Below are 21,381 nucleotides of genomic sequence, written 5' to 3'. Positions count from 1 at the left end.
AGTTGCCCTACCTTCTCATTCAGATTGGTCACTGAACATGTAAAAGAAAACAAGAAAGCCATGACTTACTATATTTTTTCTATTCATTTTGAGAGAGCTCACGTACTTTCTTGGTAAGTGCAATAACACCTACTTGGAAAAAGTTTAAAAAATGTCAAGCTATATAAATAATTGTCCCTAAATGGAAAAACATGGCTTTACTTCTGTTAGAGGTCACAGTCCATCTACATTGTCCTTGCTATAGTGATGATGCCTGTAGCAACTGTATTCTGTAACTTTTGACTGTTGGTGCATCTAGAAGTTTCAGGCAATCTAGGACCCAATGTGCATTGCATTTTAGTTTCCCTCTGTAGTTATGTGTCTACAGCACTATCCTACACCTTGAATCTGATCCCTCCTGGAAGAGTGACAGTAGAGAAGGTGCTGCAGCCAGGCTAGTGTCTGGCACATTTTTGCCTGGGGGAATGGGTGGAAGCATAGATTTCTCCTCTTGCTATTCCGGCTGTTATTTGAGTTATATATGCAGAACTATCCAGAGCAGGTCATGGACATGTGCAGAACTGTTCGCATATCTCAGAGTTCACATGTAGGAGATGGTGCTAAGTGTAGCAGGCTATATTCCCTAGCCTATTTGGCAGCCCTGATGGATAAAAACTTGACTCTCAAATTTAAGTTTTTACTTAAAAGAAGTCTCATTATTCCAGAAGCCAGTACAATAATGTCTGAATGATTCTCCTTATTACCTCCAAACATTAGACTCATTTTTATCAGTAATAATACATGGCTTGTTTTAGTTGTTTAGGAAAAAAAAAGAGAGAAATTAGTTCCATTCATGTGGGAAATGTTATTTTCTATTGAGAGATTATGTTTTCTTTTGAAAGCCTACTAACAAACAGAGCTAATTGGTTTTGCTTCTTTACACAGATACAGAGCCAGATATCGAGAATGTTGTCTCCAGGATGCAGTTCAGTTTCTATTAAATGGCAACAGTTTAATACAGGTGCACCAGAGCCAATGCAGGCTCCTGCTCAAATACAGTCGTTATTTAACGATGAGAGGCTCCTTGTCTATGGATTCATCCCTCACTGCACTCAGGTACAGACTGAAATGCACATGCGCTACTGGATAGAAATTCATATGTAAAACAATCACACAGGAAATATTATATTGTATTATATATCCTCGATGCAGCATGCACTTAGCTTCTTTTTCATTGCTAAATATAATTAACTTACTATTTAATTGTTATTATTAGTCTTCCCTCTAAAAAGTAGAGAAAGTTAACTAATATAATGTTCCTATCATTGTGCTTTGTTAAATACGGGATTCCTTTACTTGTGACTATCCCCTTGTAAGCGGAAATATTTATAAACCTAGACATGCAAAGATTTACAGATTTGAGTTATATTCAGGAAACAGAACAGCATGCATGCGTGCTGGTAACATAGCATGATAGAGAAGGAAACAGTTTTGTTTTTTTCCTTTTAGGCCACCTTAAGAGCAGTAATAAATGACGAAGAGCTGGAGACCGTGGTGTCAACTACTGAACTACAGAAGACGACAGGAACAGTGAGTTTGGCCCACATTGTTTGTACATGCCATAGTGAGACAAGCTGCTTTAAACAACTTGGTGTTGCTTCATGCTCTTTTCAAGGAATTGAAATGCCTTTTTCAGCAGTTCTTGCACATTTATTTTTACTTCTGATGTTTTAAAACAGACCTTCAGTTTTCAGACTTTTAAAGGGAAACTGTTTTGCATGGAAGTATCGCCTTTCACTGTGCTTTCTAACACAAAACTTAGGCTTCTGAGAATACAAAGTGCTGCTTATTATTTTGGCAGCCTGTTTGGGCTCTAGCTTTATCCTTGGGTTGGCAGTTCTTCAGGATACCTCTGTGAAGAAGCTGCTGCAGCATTCTCTCATGTTGTAAATTGTTGCTATGTGGAACATCTCATCTCTAGTCTATCATCTCCAGAAATGTATGGAAAAAGAGACTGTAAAGTGTTACTGGCCTTTCCTCTGCTCCAGTAACAATCAAGTAAGGAGTCTGTATGCAGAGGAAAGCACAGCCAACAAAGGAAACAAGCCAAAAAGAACCATTTATTGAATCTAAGAGGTGTCTACACTTGAAAAATCAAAAGCATAGTCAACCTTCAGTAATAATTCTGATACGACTGTCACCCCTTCCCCACTAAGGGAAGATGATTTGTTTTCAAATAGAAATTGTATTGTTCTCTATTTAGTGTAATCTAGTTTGAAGGTTACTATCATGGGTCAGTTTCCATGGACATGTTGTTGTGTTTCCATAGGGACAGTTGGTTTCCAGGGATGTGCCTTTCTACAGGTAAATAAAATAGGCAAGCAGAAGCAATGTATTTGCTTGCCATAATGAATTTTTGCTTTTAGAAAAATACCTGTACTACAAATTCCAGGTTCACTAAAAAAAGAAAAAAGTTTTGAAAGGTGTAGACTGAAATGGCAAAATGATAAAAAAACAGGGTCAAATTAGAAAAAATTATTAATTCTTGATGCTTTAGATGAACTCTGAGAATTCCTACCTGTTTCTTTTGCAAATTTACCTTAGCTCAAAAAATAGCTATTTGCTTAATAGATTTTCTTCAGAAATGGTTCTCTTTGGCATCTATCATTCTTCCAAAAATGAGCAAGTGGGAACGTTTTGGCAACTGGAACTGGAATACAGGTGGACTTTACCACATTGCCCCCACAAAGCTCCCTCTCCTTGTTAGCTCTAACATATTGAAGAGAACAAAATTGTTTTTCTTTCCTATGAAAGACTGGTTTAGTTCAAAAAAGTAATTTCTGGTTCATACAGTTCAGTATTTCCCTTTTCTGTGTACAGCCCCTCATGTCAAAAATTACTTGATTATGGTAGACCTAATGATTTTTTTAAAGTTGAACACTCTAGACTCACTTCACTTTTCCCCCAAATTCTGTATTTTTATGGATAGGGTTAATTTACCTAACTTCACCTATGTGTATATTGTTGGTTAAATCCAAGGTGGTTGTCTGGCTCTGTTTACAATCACTGGACAAAAATGTGTATGTCCAGAAGAGGCATTCTTCCTACCTGTTTCAGTTAGCTGTTTCAAGTTGGGATTAATTGCCTGGTGGAGTTTTTCTGTTTGTTTGCATGCCTGCTTTTTTTCCTCACCCTTGAATCTAGAGAGAATGTGCACAAGTGAAGACCTGGGTATTTTTGAGTTTGCTGAAATTAAGTGAAATAAAAATGTACCTTAGGTGCAGGTTGTGATTGCTTTTCAAATGGTAAATTAGCTTGATCCTTCCTTAGAGAATAGGATTCTGTGTAAATATGGATGCTAATTGCCTGAAGCTGAACCTCATAAATGAAAGGAAGAATTAAAAAAAAAAAAAGTTACTACTATTATAATCAGTTTAGTTTTCTTTCTAGGTTCTGCACAAACTCGCAGCAAGAGCTTTCATTAATGACTATGAAGATGGGATTCTTCATGAGAATGAAACAGAACATGAGGTTTGATAATCTGAAATAAAAAGTATACATTTAAAATGCTAAATAGCAAACATTTCAGTGGGATAGAGAAGATTTTCTTGCTTTGTTCTAATATCATTTTAAGGTTAAAGTCACCACATAGTAATGTTGTGGTTTAACCCCAGCCAGCAATTAGAACCACGCAGCTGCTCACTTACTGCCCCCAAATTTGAGTGGGGGAGAAGAATCAGAAGAGTAAAAGTGAGAAAATTTGTGGGTTGAGATAAAGAGAGTTTAATAAGTAAAGCAAAAGCTGTGCATGCAAGCAAAGCAAAACAAGGAATTCATTCACTGCTTCCCATCAGCGGGCGGTTGTTCAGCCATCTCCAGGAAAGCAGGGTTCCATTATGTGTAACAGTTACTTGGGAAGACAAATGCCATAACTCCATAATGTCCCCCCTTCCTTTGTCTTCCCCCAGCTTTATATAACGAGCGTGACATCACATGGTATGGAATATCCCTTTGCTCAGTTGGTGTCAGCTGTCCCAGCTGTGTCTCCTCCCAGCTTCTTGTGCACCCCCAGCCTACTTGTTGGTGGGGCCGTGTGAGGAGCAGAAAAGGCCTTGAGTGCTTAGCAACAACCAAAACCACCAGCATGATATCAAAACTATTTCTCATCCCAAATCCAAAACATAGCACTATACCAGCTGCTAAAAAAAAAAAGTTCACTCTATCCCAGCTGAAACCAGGACAAGTAATACCCTCCCAGATAAGACTTTGAAAACTTTTGGGACACTCTTTTCTTCTTCCACATGGTAAGAATGTCCTCTATTGGCATAATGTGTGCATATTTTTCCTAATCTATACTTTATCATTGTAGGCCATTGGTGAGTCTTCTTTTTCTGTGACATACAACTTTTTAGTTTCATGTAGGTCAATGCATATCAGTCCAGCAAAAGTCCATAGCTTTTTTATAGGATATGTTGGAAGATAATGACCTGTGTTTTACAGATAGACTTAATGATCTGATGATCTGTTAAAAAAATGGCTTTTAGCTACTTAAAAACTTACCATGTTGCCATCTTGGCTTATTTGAGACTTCAGACTAATTCTTCTTATAAAATACGGCTGCTTCTTACACTAGAAGAAGGACAGAACCAAAAGAAGTCTAACTAGAGGAAATGCATATCCCTGACCAAAGGTGAGAGAGGGAGTAGAGAAAGTTAAAAGGGAGTAGACAGTTAGGCAGGCCAATATATTCACATAAACTCTGCCTTTTATATGTCCCTATTTAGAACGCATAAGTGTTTTTACAGATATGTGTTCAGTTTTGACATCAGTGTTGCTTTTAGCTGATTGTATTTTTTCTACCTGTTCCTTTTGTTAATACTTAACAATCTAGATGAAGAAACAAATCCTGAAAAACATGATTATTCATCTCAGCTTGGAGAACTCAGTTATAAGCCAGTTTACGAGCTTCGTTGCGGTTGAGAAAAGGGTACGTTTTCTGTATAATATCTTGTTCCCACTAGCTTCTCTATCAAAAGACTCTAGATTCTGTAACCTATCAAAACCAGTCTTCCTTTTGCTGAACAATTATTATTCTTTTACAACAGAGCTAAAACTATTATTTTTTACATTATTTTGGTTTCTTCCACAATATAGCAAGTTATTTTCCTTTTCTATCTCTTATATTGCTTGTCCCTACTTTGCAATCAAAGTTTGTCAATCTGTGTCTTCCTGTTGTGATTTGCTACAAGGGTTGCAATTCCTGATAGTGCTGTGGGAGCCAGACAGGTCAAAGGACAGGGCCAGATGAAGAGTACTCTTCAATCCTTGGTGCATAAGCCACAGAACCCTTGCACGTAAAAAGTAAGGATGCCAAACTATAGCAAACGGGCCACTCTAGCCATGGATTGCTGAAGTAATGGGTTTTGTATTGGCAAAAGTCATTCTAGGGCAGTCTGTGTCAGGTAGAAGTCACAAGGAAAGCAAAACTTGAAAAATCTCTCTTTAATATTGCAGTAAACTATGGAACTTTTTCATTTATTTTCAGTATTAAAAGAGTGGTAGGAGAAACAAAATCTTTGTAGCAAATGGGAAGAAATACTTATAAATGACAACCTTGAAATTCAAGGGTCAGTAAAAAGAGTTTTCAAATGGAAAGCTGTATAACAATAAGCAAGGTAATGTCAGTTGGATTAAGTACTATGGGGCACGGAGAATGGGAATTCATCTGACCAAATACGTGTGTGTACATTTAGCAGTAAATCAGTCACATTTGCCTTCCTCTCATGGTCAATGGAAATAAATAGATATTTCTAGAGCTTGATTCATCTCATCCTAAAGTTAAATACTTAAACCAGTTCAGATTAATTTTCTCAAGACATGTTTTTCTCAGCACTGGTTATAGGGGTTACCTGAAGTCACTATTGCAGATTCAGGGATCACTTCCTCCAAGCTCTAGAGCAGTCTATCCCAATGAAAAGAAGTCAGGCAAAAATGCCAGGAGGCCTGGCATGAACATGGATGAACAAGGAACTCCTGGAAAAATTCAAACATAAAAAGGAAGTATACTGAAAGTGGAAGCAGGGACAGGTAACCTGGAGGGAATATAGAGGCACTATCTGAGCATGCAGAGACATCGTTAGGAAAGCCAAACTCCACACAGAATCATAGAATGGTTTAGTTTGGAAGGGACCTTAAAGATCATTGAGTTCCAACCCCCCTGCCATGGGGCCACACCTCCCACTAGACCAAGTTGCTCAAAGCCCTATCCAACCTGGCCTTGAACACCTCCAGAGAGGGTGCCCCCACAACTTCTCTGGTCAACCTGTTCCAGTGCCTTACCACCCTCAGAGTGAAAAATTTCTTCTTAATATCTAATCTAAATCTACCTTCTTCCAGTTTAAAGCCATTCCCCCTCGTCCTATCACTACATGCCCTAGTAAAAAGTCCTTCCCCAGCTCTCCTGTAGGCCCCCTTTAGGTACCGTAATGCTGCTCTGATCATCTTTGTGGCCCTCCTCTGGACCCACTCCAACAGGTTCGTGTCTTTATTGTGCTAAGGTCTCCAGAGCTGGATGCAGTACTCCAGGTGGGGTCTCACCAGAGTAGAGTAGAGGGGCAGAATCACCTCCCTCGACCTGCTGGCCACGCTTCTGATGCAGCCCAGGATCCAGTTGGCCTTCTGGGCTGTGAGTGCACATTGCTGAGCTTCTGGTCAATCATCACACCCAGGTTCTTCTCCTCAGGGCTGCTCTCAATCCATTCTCTGACCAGCCTGTACTTGTGCTTGGGATTGCCCCGACCCAGGTGTAGGACCTTGCACTTGGCCTTGTTGAACTGCCTGAGGTTGGCTTGGGCCCACCTCTCCAGCCTGTCCAGGTCCCTCTGGATGGCATCCCTCCCCTCCAGCGTGTCTACCTCACCTACATGGTTCTCTTTTACCTCAAACCAGGACATATATTAATATAAATAAAAGTAGGCCTGAATGAAGAATTCGGTGGAAATGATGGATAAAACAAGGATATCTTTTCCTATTTTTACTGTCTTGTCTTGATGTCTACATTAATATAAAAAAAACAATACCAGTAGCATATGTACATTATAAGAGTTAGGTTTTTCTGGAAATACTGCTTTCCTGAGTAACGTTTGCAATTAAAGATCAAAAGACAGACATGCATTCCAAAAAACATCTAATTAAAAAACAACTATAAAATGCAATGCTGTGGAGTTATTAGAAATTCACAGGTCAAGGACTACTTTTCAAAATAAGATAACTGAGTCAATTTCAGTATATTTCTGTAATGCACCCGAATATTCCATTTGGTACATAACAGAAGCAATATTCAGAAGAAAAAAATGTGTTGCAGATTAGCAGGGAAACACCTGTGTGATTTCACGAACTAGTTGTTTATGAAGGGTGTCAACAGATTATTATCTGTCATTATGATTTTTATATATCTGGTTTTGCAATTCTTCAAGAGATTGTTTCCCCTTGTCGATACAGTGTCTCTCAAGAAACAGACTTCTAGAAGGTTGTGTTTTAATTATGTCTGTAAATATAATAGCTTTAATCTCATTTCTAGTCTAGGATGGCTTTTTTTGACCCAGTGGAACAAAACATTGCAGACATCTTAAGGCAAAAACACCTACACAACACAACGCAGTACCATGCAGAAATATCAAAACTAGCCCATTCAGCTTGTCGCTGTATTATGCTATGTAATTTGTCATCTTAACATGACTTTGCACAATGCAAAGTAATTTAAGCACATCTATAGTAATGCTTATGTTTGCTTTCCCTTAAATGAAGGCAATAGGATTCTGAAAAAAAGAACTGCGTAAGATTTGGATTTTATTTCAGTTATGTGGATTTGAACAAATTACACATACCACTATATACTGTCCACCTTTATATTTCATGTGAATCTAATTACTGACAATGCATTGTCCCTCAATATAGTAAAAACTGTGAAGTTACATTTTCTGGGGTTTTTTTATGTACTGATTTTTTTTTATATACTGCATTATCAGTTTATTCCCTGTTTTCAACACATTTCAAACTCCCAAAGAAAAATGCACTGTCTCTATAATGCCAGAGAATTTACAGGTTCATAACTGTGATGCATTTTAATTTAGGATGCTAACGAAACTTGTTCTGCTGGTGCTCCAAATATCCTGGAAATTATAGCTCAAGAAGATGTAGATTTTTTACCTTACATGGACTGGGACCGAAAGTCAATGGAATCTGGCTTCTCATTTTCAGAAGGAATTGACTTTTCCCTGGTAACTACATATAATATATGTTCTTATTGCTAATGGTTTTGGTTTATTACCCAGTTGTGGTGCTGTATTGTATGTGTAAGCATCTAGCAATTGTTCATTAAATCTGTTCAATTTTTAATTATTTTGAATATAATTAATGCCACACAAGTACTGCGTGGAATTTTACTATACACATGAAAATTTGGAGAAACCTGTCCCAAAAATAAAGTGCACTTAAAAATATCGTGAGTGCAGCAGAAGTTTTGAGAGACAATATGATAATACAGATTTCTTCTCCCTTCCAGAAGAAACTAACACCTGTTAGAGCATTCTCTCATAAGAATATGCTAGTGTAGATGAAGCCTTAAATTCAACTCAAAGAAACTGGGGGTGGGGTGGGATTTGGGGGAGTTTCAAGGAAAATCAAGGTATTGATCCTTAACTAAGTCTCCACTAGCAGAGAGACCACTGGAAATGGGGATAAGCATGACTGGAAGAAGAGGACATATTGCTAGCATGCAATGGGACAATCTCTGGGATGAGGGAGGAGCAATGAGAGAAACTTAAAATAGTGAAATTGGATGTTCGCCAGTTATGGTAGCTCTCTCTTGACTTTGGAAACTACACGTGCCAGAATTGTAGCACAAGCAGGATCCACTCTTCGCTTTGTGTAGGTCTATCTTCTGTGTATGTACAATAGTATTGTACAGTGGAACTTCCGTGGATGATAATCATCATTATATTAATCATTTTTATCTTAATAATGTAAAATACCTCTCTCCTCATATTTTGTCACAGTCAAATTTTCCTCTGAATTTCCCTGATGTAAGGTAGAATAGGTTTAAGAAATTTTTAGTTTAACTGATATATTACTTTCATTTTGAACATATGAATGACAGTATAATGACACTGCACATAATATAAGAAGAAAAACTGTTTCAATTAAAAAAATAAAAGTATCTTACTAATTCTGGAATTATTTTGTTTCCTTGTAATTTTACTAAACAGGGATGTTTATTGGAAGAAGAATGTAATGTAGGTGATTTCCAAAGGGAGGAAGGTGAACCTGAAAGCTTCCAGTTGCAATTGGATGAAGTTCCTGTTGGTCAAAAGAGCATCTCAGCAAAAGACACGGTGCAGGGCTTTGTAAATGTTTCTGAACTTGATAGTAGGATTTGCAGTCTCAAATCAAATTCCAGTTTTGATAGAAATATCACAAAGGAGAGATCATCTGGAACAAAGTCACCTTCACCACATGACCTTCGTCTGCTGCAAGTTGCTGAACCTTTCTCGTCATTTGGTTTTAAACCTAAGCCAAGAGGAGGAATTGATCTAACTCAACAAAAATCACTTCAGACACCTGCACTTAAAAAATCAGATATTTGTGTGGATGCTCCTGCACCTGCTCCTCCTCCCCCTCCCCCTCCCCCTCCCCGTGCTTCTCAAACATTGATGAAAGGCATGAAACAAGCTGATTCTTCTGGTGTTGCTCCAATGCAGGGTTTTGTAGGTGGATCAGCTACCCGTTGCGCTGCTCCGATGCAGGATTCTTCATTTGGTTCAGCTACCCGTTCTGCTGCTCCAATGCAGGATTCTTTATTTGGATCAGCTGCCCATTCTGTTATTCCGATGCCGTGTTGTGGATTTGGTTCAGGTACCCCTATACAGACAAATTCTGAAAAGACTGACATTGAAAAACAAGTTTCTCCCAAATTTCCTGTTTTTGAAGCTCATAGAAAAGTATTGCGACGGGTAAAGTGTAAGAAAAAGGCAGTATGTCAGCGTGATGTTACAGCTCCTGAAGAAGGATTTATGGAGGAATCTCAGGTTGTGGTGAGTCTTCCATCAGTACTCTTTTACATATAGGATGCTACAGATGTCATTTTGAAATCCAAGCTGAATTCAGCTAATGAAAGCTGCCTTAAACATTTGCATTTCAAGGTTCATAGATGTACAGCCAAAAAAGAACATGGTAAGGCTGCATGACACTGCTTTCCAATTCAAGAAATCTGAATCTGAAATGCAGAAAGCATGCTTTTTGTTTGTTTGGGTTTCGGTTATTCTTTTTCAAAGTGATAAATCTCTGAATTCTGCCACTTATTCCTTACTGCTCTAATAGGCAAACTTTAAATGGAATTACTTGGTATCATGAAGTAGTAGCTATATGGGTAATGGTGGTAGAATAAGATTCTTGATGAACATTTCTCTGTTTGTTCAGGAGCAATCTCGCTGTTTTATGCCAACACAGAAGATTCAGCAAAAACTTCTGCTCAGTTTGGTAAATAGAAATGAAATTCCAGAGCTCCAAAATCAAGGGCAGTACCCATCCTCTATTCATGCATTACCTAAAAATAAGATATGAATAGAAGGAAAAATTATCTTCAGCCCTGCCCTGAATAAACATTTGAGAAATGATTTTGTTTTCTTTGCTTTATAAACTGATTTTATAAAGAGCATGATGACATCAAAGTCATGCTATTCTTTGTCCCTTTCATGGGCAATCCATCATGCATAAGAAACAGTATAAAATCAGAGCCAACAAGTGGTGATGACATCTCCAGAGTGAAATTTTGCTCTGGATTTGGCCAGTGTAAGGTAGAACAGGGTAAGAAAATTTTATTTTAAACAATACATTTTTATTTTCATTTTGAACATACAAATGACAGTATAATGGCAATGTGCCTAATACAAGACATACAGTTTTGATTAAAAAGAGAAAAAATGTCTCGCTAGCTGTGGAATTACTTCATTCCTTATACTTTTGCTGAACAGGAACTTGCTCTAGCTGTAGCTGATGTTTGTGCAAATGCTTTCCTATGTGGGAGCGAATGAACCTTTTTCAACTAGAAAAAGGTTTCTTTTTAAAAAGAGGGGTGGGTTTTAAACTTTTAAATGTGATTACTTTGTATCATGATGTAGTAGCTGCATGGGTAACAGCAGTAAGATTCTTGGTGAACATTATCCTCTCCAGGAACAATCAAGGTCCTTTGTAACAACAGAGAAAAAAAGGATTCAACAGAGAACTGAGTTGACTTCTGTAAACTGGAAAGAAATTTTTGCGCTCCAAAATCAGGTATAGCACCCATAGTCTATTTGTGCATTACTTAAAAATAAAATACAAGTAGAAGGAAAAAATATTTTTACTTTAATCCTTTCCTGAGATAAAGTAAAATATGTTTATAAAATGTTTATAAACAGATTTTACAAGTGTATGGTGACATCAGTCTTGCTATGTTTTATTGCTTTGATGGGCAACTCAGCAATGGATATGGAAGGAGCAGTATAAAATCAGCTGCCAACAGGTAGTAATACACCTCCACAACCTATTTGCAGCTTGAGGACTTCCTGGGACAGGTATAAAGATATGTAGGGGAAGCTAAGTAGAAGAAGTGGATGCAAATAATGCACATCATGCAAGAAAATAAAAAGTAGTTGGGTTTTAGAGGATTGGACTGAGAGCTGTTGCAGCAGGATCTTCCCCTGGACAGTCAGACCAATTGCTAGGGAAGCTAAATGAAACGGTACTGTCCAAGAATCCTGCAGGTAGGAGTCAGAGCAGGTAACGTTTAGCTTTGTTGTTTTGGTATGTCCCTTGTGATGGGAGAAGTCCCTATTCCGCATAACCCGTCAGTTTGGTGAGCTTACCAACCTAAGGGGTGAGGTCGCAATCAACAATCAGATATTGTGGGTCACAACAGTCAATATCTGTAAGTAATAAACAGAAGGAGTTTTTCAAGAGTATGACATGATCCAAGTGAAGAAGCCACTGTGGGATGCTCTCAGTGGAGACTCCTGTCTTATGTGGATTTCAGTTTCTGTGTTTGTGTAAGCTTTTTAAAAAATATTCAAAGTAATTCTCTTATGTCTACTTTGTTCTTGCCCAATACATTTCCAGTGTCCTGAATCTTTGGCTTATCCATATCTTTGTTTATTCCATAGGATGGCTCTTGGAATCTCAGTCTACAGTTGGGAAAAATCTTGAAATTTGATGTTGATCATTTAATTAACAATTTCCTTATTAGAAAAGGCATTCAGTCACTTGGTAAATACTTTTCTGTCATTAAAAAGCAGTACATTGTATTATATTTCCTATCTGTATGTGTTATTACTCTATATGTCTAGTGGAACTCTCAATAAGATATGCTGAAAATTTAAATGGATCTCTTAAAGTTTTCAAAAGTGCCTGATTTTAATAATACAGTTTCTTCTCAGCTTCCCTCACAATATGGTGTCCTGATTGTTAAGGACGTCTCCTGGAGAAACATGTGGAGGGTGTGAGATAGTTGGAGTAGCAACAGAGGTTCTTTTATCTCAATTATTGTATCTGCTACATTAATATCTACTAAAAAAAAAAAAAGGAAGGAGTCTCTCCCAGGAGAGAGGCAGAGATCACTTCTGCTTTTCACATTTCAAATAATATGAATAATGTTTATATAGTTTTTCCCCATACACACAGTCTGCAGCATTCAGTATGCACTCTGCCTATACCCATTTTGCTGTTTGATTCTGTCAATCGGTGCTCTTTGCTTGCAGCAGACCAGAACACTTCGGGGGTGGAAGGCAATTCCTTCTTTCTGGATTATCAGAGGGTGCAATGCTTGACCAAAGGACAAAAATCTTACAAGTTTTGCATTAACTAATGTAATAAAATCGAAGTAGATTAGAACCCAAGCAAACACAAACTGCAAACACAATCCCAACGAAGCATTACCTAATTTAAGTTTGAAAGCCAGGAGTATGTTTGTCAAATTGCTAATGTGAATACTCTTGATAGTAGCGATTGTATGGTGAAACAATTAAATATCATTAGGAAAACTGATGTTTTAAAGTGACACGTAGTACTTTGCAGTACTTTTTTGTTATTAGGAAATCATTTAAATAGTAATACTGCTTCCATTTTCTTCTTCCTTAGGCCCAAATGGAAAAGAAAAGCTACTGCAGTTGATTGCTACCCTTCTTGTGCTACAGTTCATACGCTGCACAAAGGAATTGAAAGGGATAGTTTTCAAAACACTGATGAAACTGGATGATTCATCTAATTCAAGGTGTGCTTTTAAATAAAATCTTATGCTTTCATGTAGTAATATAAACCTTCTGAACATACAGAAGATTAATTTCATTATCAAGACAGACTATACTACAGGATATGGCTGTAGAAAAGGGAATGGAAGGTATTAATCATATTGGTGGCATGTAGTTTCTTTTAAGAGGATCGATGGAGGAAGGAATACTTTGCAAAATATGATAAAAAATTAACAAGTAAAAGATATAATATAGTTCTTATTAGAATAACTGAATAATTCCGGTTGGATATGACCTCTGGAGGTCATCTCTTCCCTAAAGCAGGGCCAGCTCATAGAATCATAGAATAGCTTGGGCTGGAAGGGACGTTTAAAGGTCATCTAGACCAGCCTCCTACAATAAGCAGGAACATCTTCAACTAGATCAGGTTGCTCAGAGCCCCGTCCAACCTGACCTTGAATATTTCCAGGTATGGGGCATCTACGATCTTTTTGGGCAACCTGTTCCGGTGTTTCACCACACTCATTGTAAAAAATTTCTTCCTTATATCTAGTCTAAATCTACCCTCTTTTAGTCTAAAATCATCACCCCTTGTCCTATCGCAACAGACCCCGCTAAAAAGTTTGTCCCTATCTTTCCCTTAGGCCCCCTTTAAGAGTTGAAAGGCCATAATAAGGTCTTCCTGGAGCCTTCTCTTCTTGAGGCTGAATAATACCAACTTTCTCAGCCTGTCCTCATAGGAGAGGTGCTCCAGCCCTCTAATCATCTTCGTGGCCCTCCTCTGGACCCACTCCAACAGGTCCATGTCTTTCTTGTGCTAAGGTCTCCAGAGCTGGATGCAGTACTCCAGGTGAGATCTCCCCATAGCAGCGTAGAGGGGGAGAATCACGTCCCTCGACCTGCTGGCCACACTTCTTTTGATACAGCCCAGGATATGGTCGCTTTCTAGGCTGTGAATGCACATTGTCAGCTCTTGTCCAGCTTTTCCTCCACCAGTACCCCCAAGTCCTTCTCGGCAGGGCTGCTCTCAATCCCTTCATCCCCCAGCCTGTATTGATACTGGGGGTTGCCCCAACCCATGTGGCAGGACCCTGCACTTGGCCTTGTTGAACCTCATGAGGTTCACACAGGCCCGCTTTTTGAGCTTGTCCAGGTCCCTGTGGATGGCATCCCATCCCTCAGGCGTGTCAACCGCACCACTCAGCTTGGTGTCCTCTGCAAAGTTGCTGAGGGTGCACTTGATCCTACTGTCTATGTCATTGATGAAAACATTAAACAGTACTACTTCCAGTACAGACCCCTGATGTACACCACTTGTCACTGATCTGCATCTGTTGACTACTACCTTCTGGAAGTGACCATCCACCAATTCCTCATCCACTGAACAGCCCACCCATCAAATCCATATCTCTCCAATTTAGAGGAAAGGTTGTTGTGGGGGACTGTGTCAAAGGCCTTACAGAAGTCCAGGTAGACAACATCTGTAGCTCTTCCCATGTCTGCTGATGTAGTCACTCCATCATGGAAGGCCATTAGGTTGGTCAGGCAGGACTTGTCCTTGGTGAAGCCATGCTGGCTGTCTCGAATCACCTCCCTGTCCTGCATGTGCCTTAGCATAGCTTCTGGGAGGATCTGTTCCACGATCTTTCCAGGCACAGAGGTAAGGCTGACAGGGTGGTAGTTCCCAGGGTCCTCCTTTCTACCCTTTTTAAAAATGGCTGCAATGTTTCCCTTTTTCCAGTCACCGGGGACTTCTCCTGACTGCCATGACTTTTCAAGTATCATGGAGACTGGCTTGGCAACTACATCAGCCTGTTCCCTCAGGACTCTGGGATGCATCTCGTCAGGTCCCATAGACCTATTTCTATCCAGGTTCCTCAGGTAGTCATGAACCTGATCTACTATTACGGTGGGAGGGACTTTGCTCCCCCAGTCCCTGTCTTGCTGTCCATCCACTCAAGGGGTGTGGGGAGAGAGGTTGCCAGTGAAGACCAAGGCAAAAAAAGTTGTTGAGTACATCAGCCTTCTCATCCGTTGTTACCAGTTTGCCAGTCTTGCTCATCAGGGCAGGTATGCTTTCTTTGACCTTCCTTTTCTGGCTGACATAACTGTAGAAGCCCTTCTTACTATTCTTTGTGTCCGTTGCCAAGTTCAGCCCCAGCTGCCCCTTGGCCTTCCTGACCTCATCCCTACACAACTGGGCAGTGTTCCTATACTCTTCCCGAGATGCCTGCCCCTGCTTCCACTGCCTGTGCATTTTCGTCTTGCCCTTTAGTTTGACTAGCAGGGTTCAACTCAGCCATGCTGGTCTCTTGCCTTCCTTTCCGAATTTCTTACACCTGGGGATCAAGAGCTCCTGCACTCTAAGGAAGGCATCCGTAAAGATCTGCCAGCCCTTGTCCCTGAGGGCAGCTTCCCAGGGGGTCCTATTGACTAACTCTCTGAAGAGCTGGAATTTTGCTTTCCTAAAATTCAGGGTCCTGACTTTACTCTTCTCCTGACTCGTATCCCTCAGGACTGTGAGCCCACAAGCTTTCAACCTGCTCGTAGCTAGTCTTCAGACACAGCTCTTCACACTCTATCCATTTCTTGGTATAGAAGGCAACGCCTCTGCTCCTCCTTCCTCACCTGTCCCTTCTGAACAGTTTGCAGCCATCAATAGCTGCACTCCGTTCATGGGATTCATCCCACCAAGTTTCAGTAATGGCAACGAGGTCGTAGCAGCAACCTAGCTCTAGCAGTGTGGTGGCTTCCAGCTCCTCCTGTTTGTTGCCCATGCTGCGTGCATTGGTGTGGAGGCCCTTCAGCTGGGCTTCTCGGCCATGTCACCTTCTTAGAGGAACACCCATTATTTCCTTTGAGGTATTTCACTGGTGTTTCCCTCTTGGCTCCTATTCCCTCAGGAGTCCCTGGCTCATCTCTGTAAGACTTCCAAGTGTGCTGCAGTGTAGCCCGCACGTCTCAGAGCGACAGGCTGTGGGCCCTCGCTAGCGCCCTGTCCCTCCAACCTTGGTGTGTCATCCCACAGCTTGTCACAGGCAAGCCTGATATTGTCCCACTCCCCCTTCAAGCTTAGTTTAAAGCTGTCAATGAGCCCCTCAAGCTTGTGAGCAGACCTTCTTCCCCTGTCAGAAAGGTGAATCCCATCTGATGCCAGCAAGGCTGGTGCTGCGTAGGCCATCCCATTATCGAAAAACTTAAAATTGTGGCAGTGACACCAGCCATGGAGCCATATATTAATGGAGTGGGCTTGCCTGTTTCTTCCAGTGTCGCTGCCCGCAACTGGAAGCAGACAGTTAAAAAATAACCTGTGCTCCAGATTCCCTTGCCAGCCATTCCAAAGCCCTGAAGTCTTTTTTGACTGCCCTTGGACTACATCTTGTGGCTTCATCCCCACCCATGTGGAAGAGCAGCAATGGGTAGCAGTCCGAGGGCTATACCAGGCTAGGAAGTTTCTGAGTCATGTCCTTAACCCAGGCCCCAGGGAGGCAGCAGACTTCCCTAAGAAGAGGGTCTGCACAGCATATTGGACCTTCTGTTCCCCTCAGAAGGGAGTCGCCTACAATTATTACCTGTCTTTTCTTCCTCGTGGAGGTGGTCATGGTACAGGGGGTGGTAGGTCTTTCTGACCCTGGCAAGGTCAGATGTTGGATAAGTTGTTCAGGATCTTGCCCAGCTAGTTTTAAGTATCTTTAAGAGTGGAGATTCATCAACCTCAACTTTTTTAAGGGCAACCTTTTCCAGTGTTTACTATCACTTATTTTAGAAATTGGGGAAAAATTATATTGGACTTCATCATGTAACTTGTGCCTGTTGGCCTGCACCCTTTTTTAGGATTATATTTATTGTTTGGTGTTCTTCATGAGTGTACACCATAAAATATACTGGACAAGTTCAGATTATTAGAGCAGACGATTCTTCACAGCACAACTTCCACCCTTTCCTTCAGCTGTGGGGGATGCTATTACTGGCTCATTCTGAACCCTGCCCCCCCTCACTTCTGGATGTCGCACTGCTTTATTATCTTTTGAATATGGGATCCCTGCATCTTGAAATTCCCTTCCTTTGGGGGTGAAGAGAACAATTATCAACTGGCAAGTTTTTTGGCATAAAGACAAAGGTCTTAAAAGAAACACGAAGAAACAAACCTGTAGTGAATCTGGATTGCCCCCCCCACCAACAGATCCCTTGTGTCAAAATTGGAAACTTTACACACTTCATACTAACCCCAGCCGGCAGCTAGAACCATGCAGCCGCACACTCACTGCCCTCAGTTTGGATGGGGCAGAGAATCAGAAGAGTAAAAGTGAGAAAAAAAAACTCGTGGGTTGAGATAAAGACAGTTTAATAGGTAGAGCAAAAGCCATGCCTGCAAGCAAAACAAGAAATTCATTCGCTGCTTCCCATCGGCAGGCAGGTGTTCAGCCATCTGCAGGAAAGCAGGGCTCACCCCCTTCCTTCTTCTTCCACCAGCTTTATATACTGAGCACGATGTCATATGGCATGGAATATACCTTTGGCCAGTTGGGGTCAGCTGTCCCGGCTCTGTTTCCTCCCGACTTCTTGTGCTCCCCTCCCCCCCAGCCTACTTGCTGGCGGGGCGGTGTGAGGAGCAGAAAAGACCTTGAGAGCTTAGGAACAATCAAAACCACCAGTGTCCTATCACACTATTCCTATCCCAAATCCCAAACATAGCACTACACTAGCTGCTAAAAAAAAAAAAAAAAACCTCCATCCCAGCTGAAACCACAACGGGACATGTAGGAACAGGACAAAGAAACAGTCAGGAGAGCTTGGAAATCTTCCTCTCTCCTTTGAAACTCCCTGACAGAGGGAAAGATTGATTGTATAATTTTAGCTACTCTAGTCAGGAATCCAAACAAAATTGCATTTACTGCTGGATGAGAGCAATTCTAACATACGTGAATATACAAAGGAGGAGTCAAGTTTGCCTTTATGAAATGCTTAGTACTTCACTGCGGTGATTGGAATAGGGCAAATAAAGGCAAGTAATGATTAAAAGTCTATATACTTCCCATGTGGAAGATTGTAAAAAGACAGGATGGCTCAGATGCTGTTTTCAGCATCAGATGATATTTTATACAGGCTGGATCATTGTACTATAGAAAATTTTCTTTTTCAAGTAATTATCGTTAGAAGAAATTATTTTCTTCTTGGGTGGATTTACAAGATTTTATTATAATAAAACTTCATTTCTACCCACAGTGGTGTTCATTGGGCTTGTGAGTTGATCAAGAAAGCAATGCAGTGGGTAAGAAGAGCTGAAAGGCAATTTCCATCGATATGCTATCGACTTGAACTTGGGAAAGACTGGGATTCTGCCACCAAGAAGATATTGGGTATCAAGTGTATCTAACATTAAGTGTCTTTCTACTTAAAATATTTACGTAATTGTTTAAGATAATAGCAGAATTAGCTTTCTCTGCAGTTTTATATAAAATGTTTAAATTGAGAACATTTAATCTTATATTATTTCTGAATGATAATTCTCATAGTCACAGACTTAAAGGTATGGAAATAAGGGGTCTTATAGATAGTAAGTCTTGATTTTACTTACATGTAGTATTTTACTTACCTGTAACTGTTAAAAATACCTTTTCATTTTTTTACATTAATCTCTCTGGTTCATTGCACATTATAAAAGTCCTATATCATCTTTGGTTTGATTTCTTCTAAAATCTCACGTACTTCTTTAATGGCATGGTAAAGAAAGTATAATGTAGTAATTCAGTTACATATGGCAGATGTTTCAACAGATACAAGAATGTGATAAACAAAGAACTAATAAATATCTTCATAACATATCGGTGTTTTCAATTGGATGGTTTTGTAATTCCTACAGTGTGCCTTGAAATGCAAACAGCAGAACAGTTCTTTTTCTCCTGCACTGCATTTCTCATTGGTCACAGGTCAATTTGTGAATACAGGGGTCAGTTTTGTTAGGAGGAATCAGTTCTTTTTTTCTTTTTTTTTTTCCTGCTGTTACTTTCTATTCTGATTTTATTCTGATGAAAAACTAACTGATTAGTTTTGTTTTATACTGGACAAACACTGAAGCCTAATAACAAAACCAGACTAGAAGTGATTTATTATAATTTAATGGGCTTTTCACAGGTGTTTGAATGAACACATTACCTCTTCTAAATTAAGGAGCTGCACAGAATCACACTTTGGTACTTTGTGATCTGAGGAAACGTAGTTAGAGACTTAGTACAATTGCTTGCACAGGGGCGGGATCACATGTGTACAGAACATACTCTACTTGTTTGTCCAACCACTGAAAATATTCAGAAGCGGGAGATTCCACAGCCGTTATAGGTAACGTGCTACACTGCCCTAGCCAGCGGAGAACGCTCCCCAGCAGTAATACAGAGGTGTTGTAAGAGGTTACTGAGGAAAACTGTGGGATATCTTTCATCGATGTTTTCACGAGAATTCAAGCAAACATCTGCCAAGGATATACACTTGGTCTTGTAGAGGAGGTTGGTAAGGGAGATATCCTGAGGCCCTTCTATTTCTAAGATGCTCTGAATCCTTGTTTTCATGTGAGAAAGATACTGGCTTTTTTTAGTACACAGTACAAAAGGAAATTGGGGGTTGGACTAGATGATCTCCAGAGGTACCTTCTTTTATAAGTGGCGGTGACAAATTTGATCTACGCCAATCAGGATTATCTAAATAGAATTTATTAAGGAAGCAGTAAACAGGCAAAACAGCGCTGGGCAGCCAGGGAGTCGCAGCTCCACCAAGGGCTCGCAAATTCATCTCCTTTACAGCCCCCTTCTTATAGTCTTTTGGTCCGGGTTGAGTTTCGGGTTGACGTGGCTTTCTCCAGTTTCTTCTTGGTTTCTGTCCCCTGTTACGAGGGGGTCTCTTCGATGTTCTTCCTCTTCATTGCGGTTCACAGCTTCCTTCTTCCTAGAACTTGTGCACTACCTACACAACATACATCCTAAAATATTACTTTATAGGGCAATTAAAGCTTGACTAAATATTCAGCTTAAACCCGGTTCCAAGAATCTGCATTGCACACAAGATAATACAATATGAATCTATTCTACCTAAACGAATACCATAGAAACATAGCATTGCGGTTGAGCCTTTCCTGTTATACAGGATGTTACTATATCAGCTATAGCAAGCTTTAAGCTATTCTCTTCTTCAATTTATTTGGTTAACCCTTTACTTCTAGTTACATTGTCGTTTATCATTTGCTCAAGATAACATTTGTTAGCAAGGTGGTTTTTAAACTACTGGTTGGATCAGCAAATTGCCTTCAATCACTTATTACACCTTCCAACCCTAACCATTCTGTGATTCTGTAAATATTTATACTACACTTTTTATGTGATAAGAGCTAGGATGTGGGTTTATTAACAGCTAGAAAGCCTCCTTAATGTAGACAGTGATAAACTAGCTTCTAAATTTGCTGTTAAGTCTTTGTATGTATGGCCAATTGCTGCGTTACTAGAGTTACCTTACAAAGTAAGTGCTGGCTGAAACATAAATAAAAGAAATAAAGTTTTTTTTTCCTTCACTGCTGTTAATTATTCAAATAGTTTGGTGTTTTCACTGTTGCAACAATACATCCCATATGGGTATGTACGAAAAGCGTACGTTCACACTAAAAGCACGAGTTTCCTTTTGAGTAATGTGTATTCCTTAAGAAACTGTTTCTCAGAAACAATACATTAACCCTCTGGCTCTACTAAAGGCAGTTGAATAAGCAAGTAGGGTGCGGTTTATTTGCTTTTTCCTTACAGGATTGTCTTTTTTTTCTCATGCATGTTACATTAAAAAAAAAAAAAAAAAAAAAGAAGCTGTGGTTACCTTTAGGCAGTTCTTTTAACACGCAAAATACTACGAAGTTTAAAGGGGTTCTTTTTCCATTCCCCAACATGACCGCACACACCTTCCTTGTGCGTCTCCCCAGAACCTCATCCAGCTGAGGGCAAAGAACCCCTTTGTGCGGGGGTACACGGCACGCTCTTTTAATTCGGACAAGCCAGGCCCACCGGCACGCCGTACCTCCCGGCAGAAAGGCCAACAGCGCGGACGTGCCTTTGAGCACCGCGGGGAACCACCGGGAGCCGCCTCCCTC

General features: G+C 40.1%; 2 protein-coding genes across 2 annotated transcripts in view; both read left to right on the top strand.

Annotated features, from left to right (window-relative positions):
• The window catches only part of PARP4 (poly (ADP-ribose) polymerase family, member 4), a 54,684-nt gene extending 36,048 nt beyond the window's left edge, over window positions 1–18,636 (top strand). Inside the window, exons 25-35 of the mRNA XM_009890652.1 lie at window positions 925–1,095; window positions 1,489–1,569; window positions 3,430–3,510; window positions 4,871–4,966; window positions 8,112–8,277; window positions 9,277–9,720; window positions 9,847–10,070; window positions 11,209–11,310; window positions 12,177–12,279; window positions 13,150–13,282; window positions 18,486–18,636. Of these exons, the coding sequence (XP_009888954.1) occupies window positions 925–1,095; window positions 1,489–1,569; window positions 3,430–3,510; window positions 4,871–4,966; window positions 8,112–8,277; window positions 9,277–9,720; window positions 9,847–10,070; window positions 11,209–11,310; window positions 12,177–12,279; window positions 13,150–13,282; window positions 18,486–18,636 (1,752 nt within the window). The remainder of the gene's footprint in view (window positions 1–924; window positions 1,096–1,488; window positions 1,570–3,429; window positions 3,511–4,870; window positions 4,967–8,111; window positions 8,278–9,276; window positions 9,721–9,846; window positions 10,071–11,208; window positions 11,311–12,176; window positions 12,280–13,149; window positions 13,283–18,485) is intronic.
• A 2,238-nt stretch (window positions 18,637–20,874) lies between these two features.
• Window positions 20,875–21,381, top strand: part of MPHOSPH8 (M-phase phosphoprotein 8) — a 26,138-nt gene continuing 25,631 nt past the window's right edge. The window contains 1 exon segment of the mRNA XM_009890651.1: window positions 20,875–20,878. Within this exon segment, the coding sequence (XP_009888953.1) occupies window positions 20,875–20,878 (4 nt within the window).

The sequence above is a fragment of the Charadrius vociferus genome, unplaced genomic scaffold, assembly GCF_000708025.1.
Source record: "Charadrius vociferus isolate BGI_N301 unplaced genomic scaffold, ASM70802v2 scaffold278, whole genome shotgun sequence".
In the NCBI taxonomy this organism is placed as follows: Eukaryota; Metazoa; Chordata; class Aves; order Charadriiformes; family Charadriidae; genus Charadrius; species Charadrius vociferus.
This window is presented reverse-complemented; position numbering and strand designations above follow the sequence as displayed.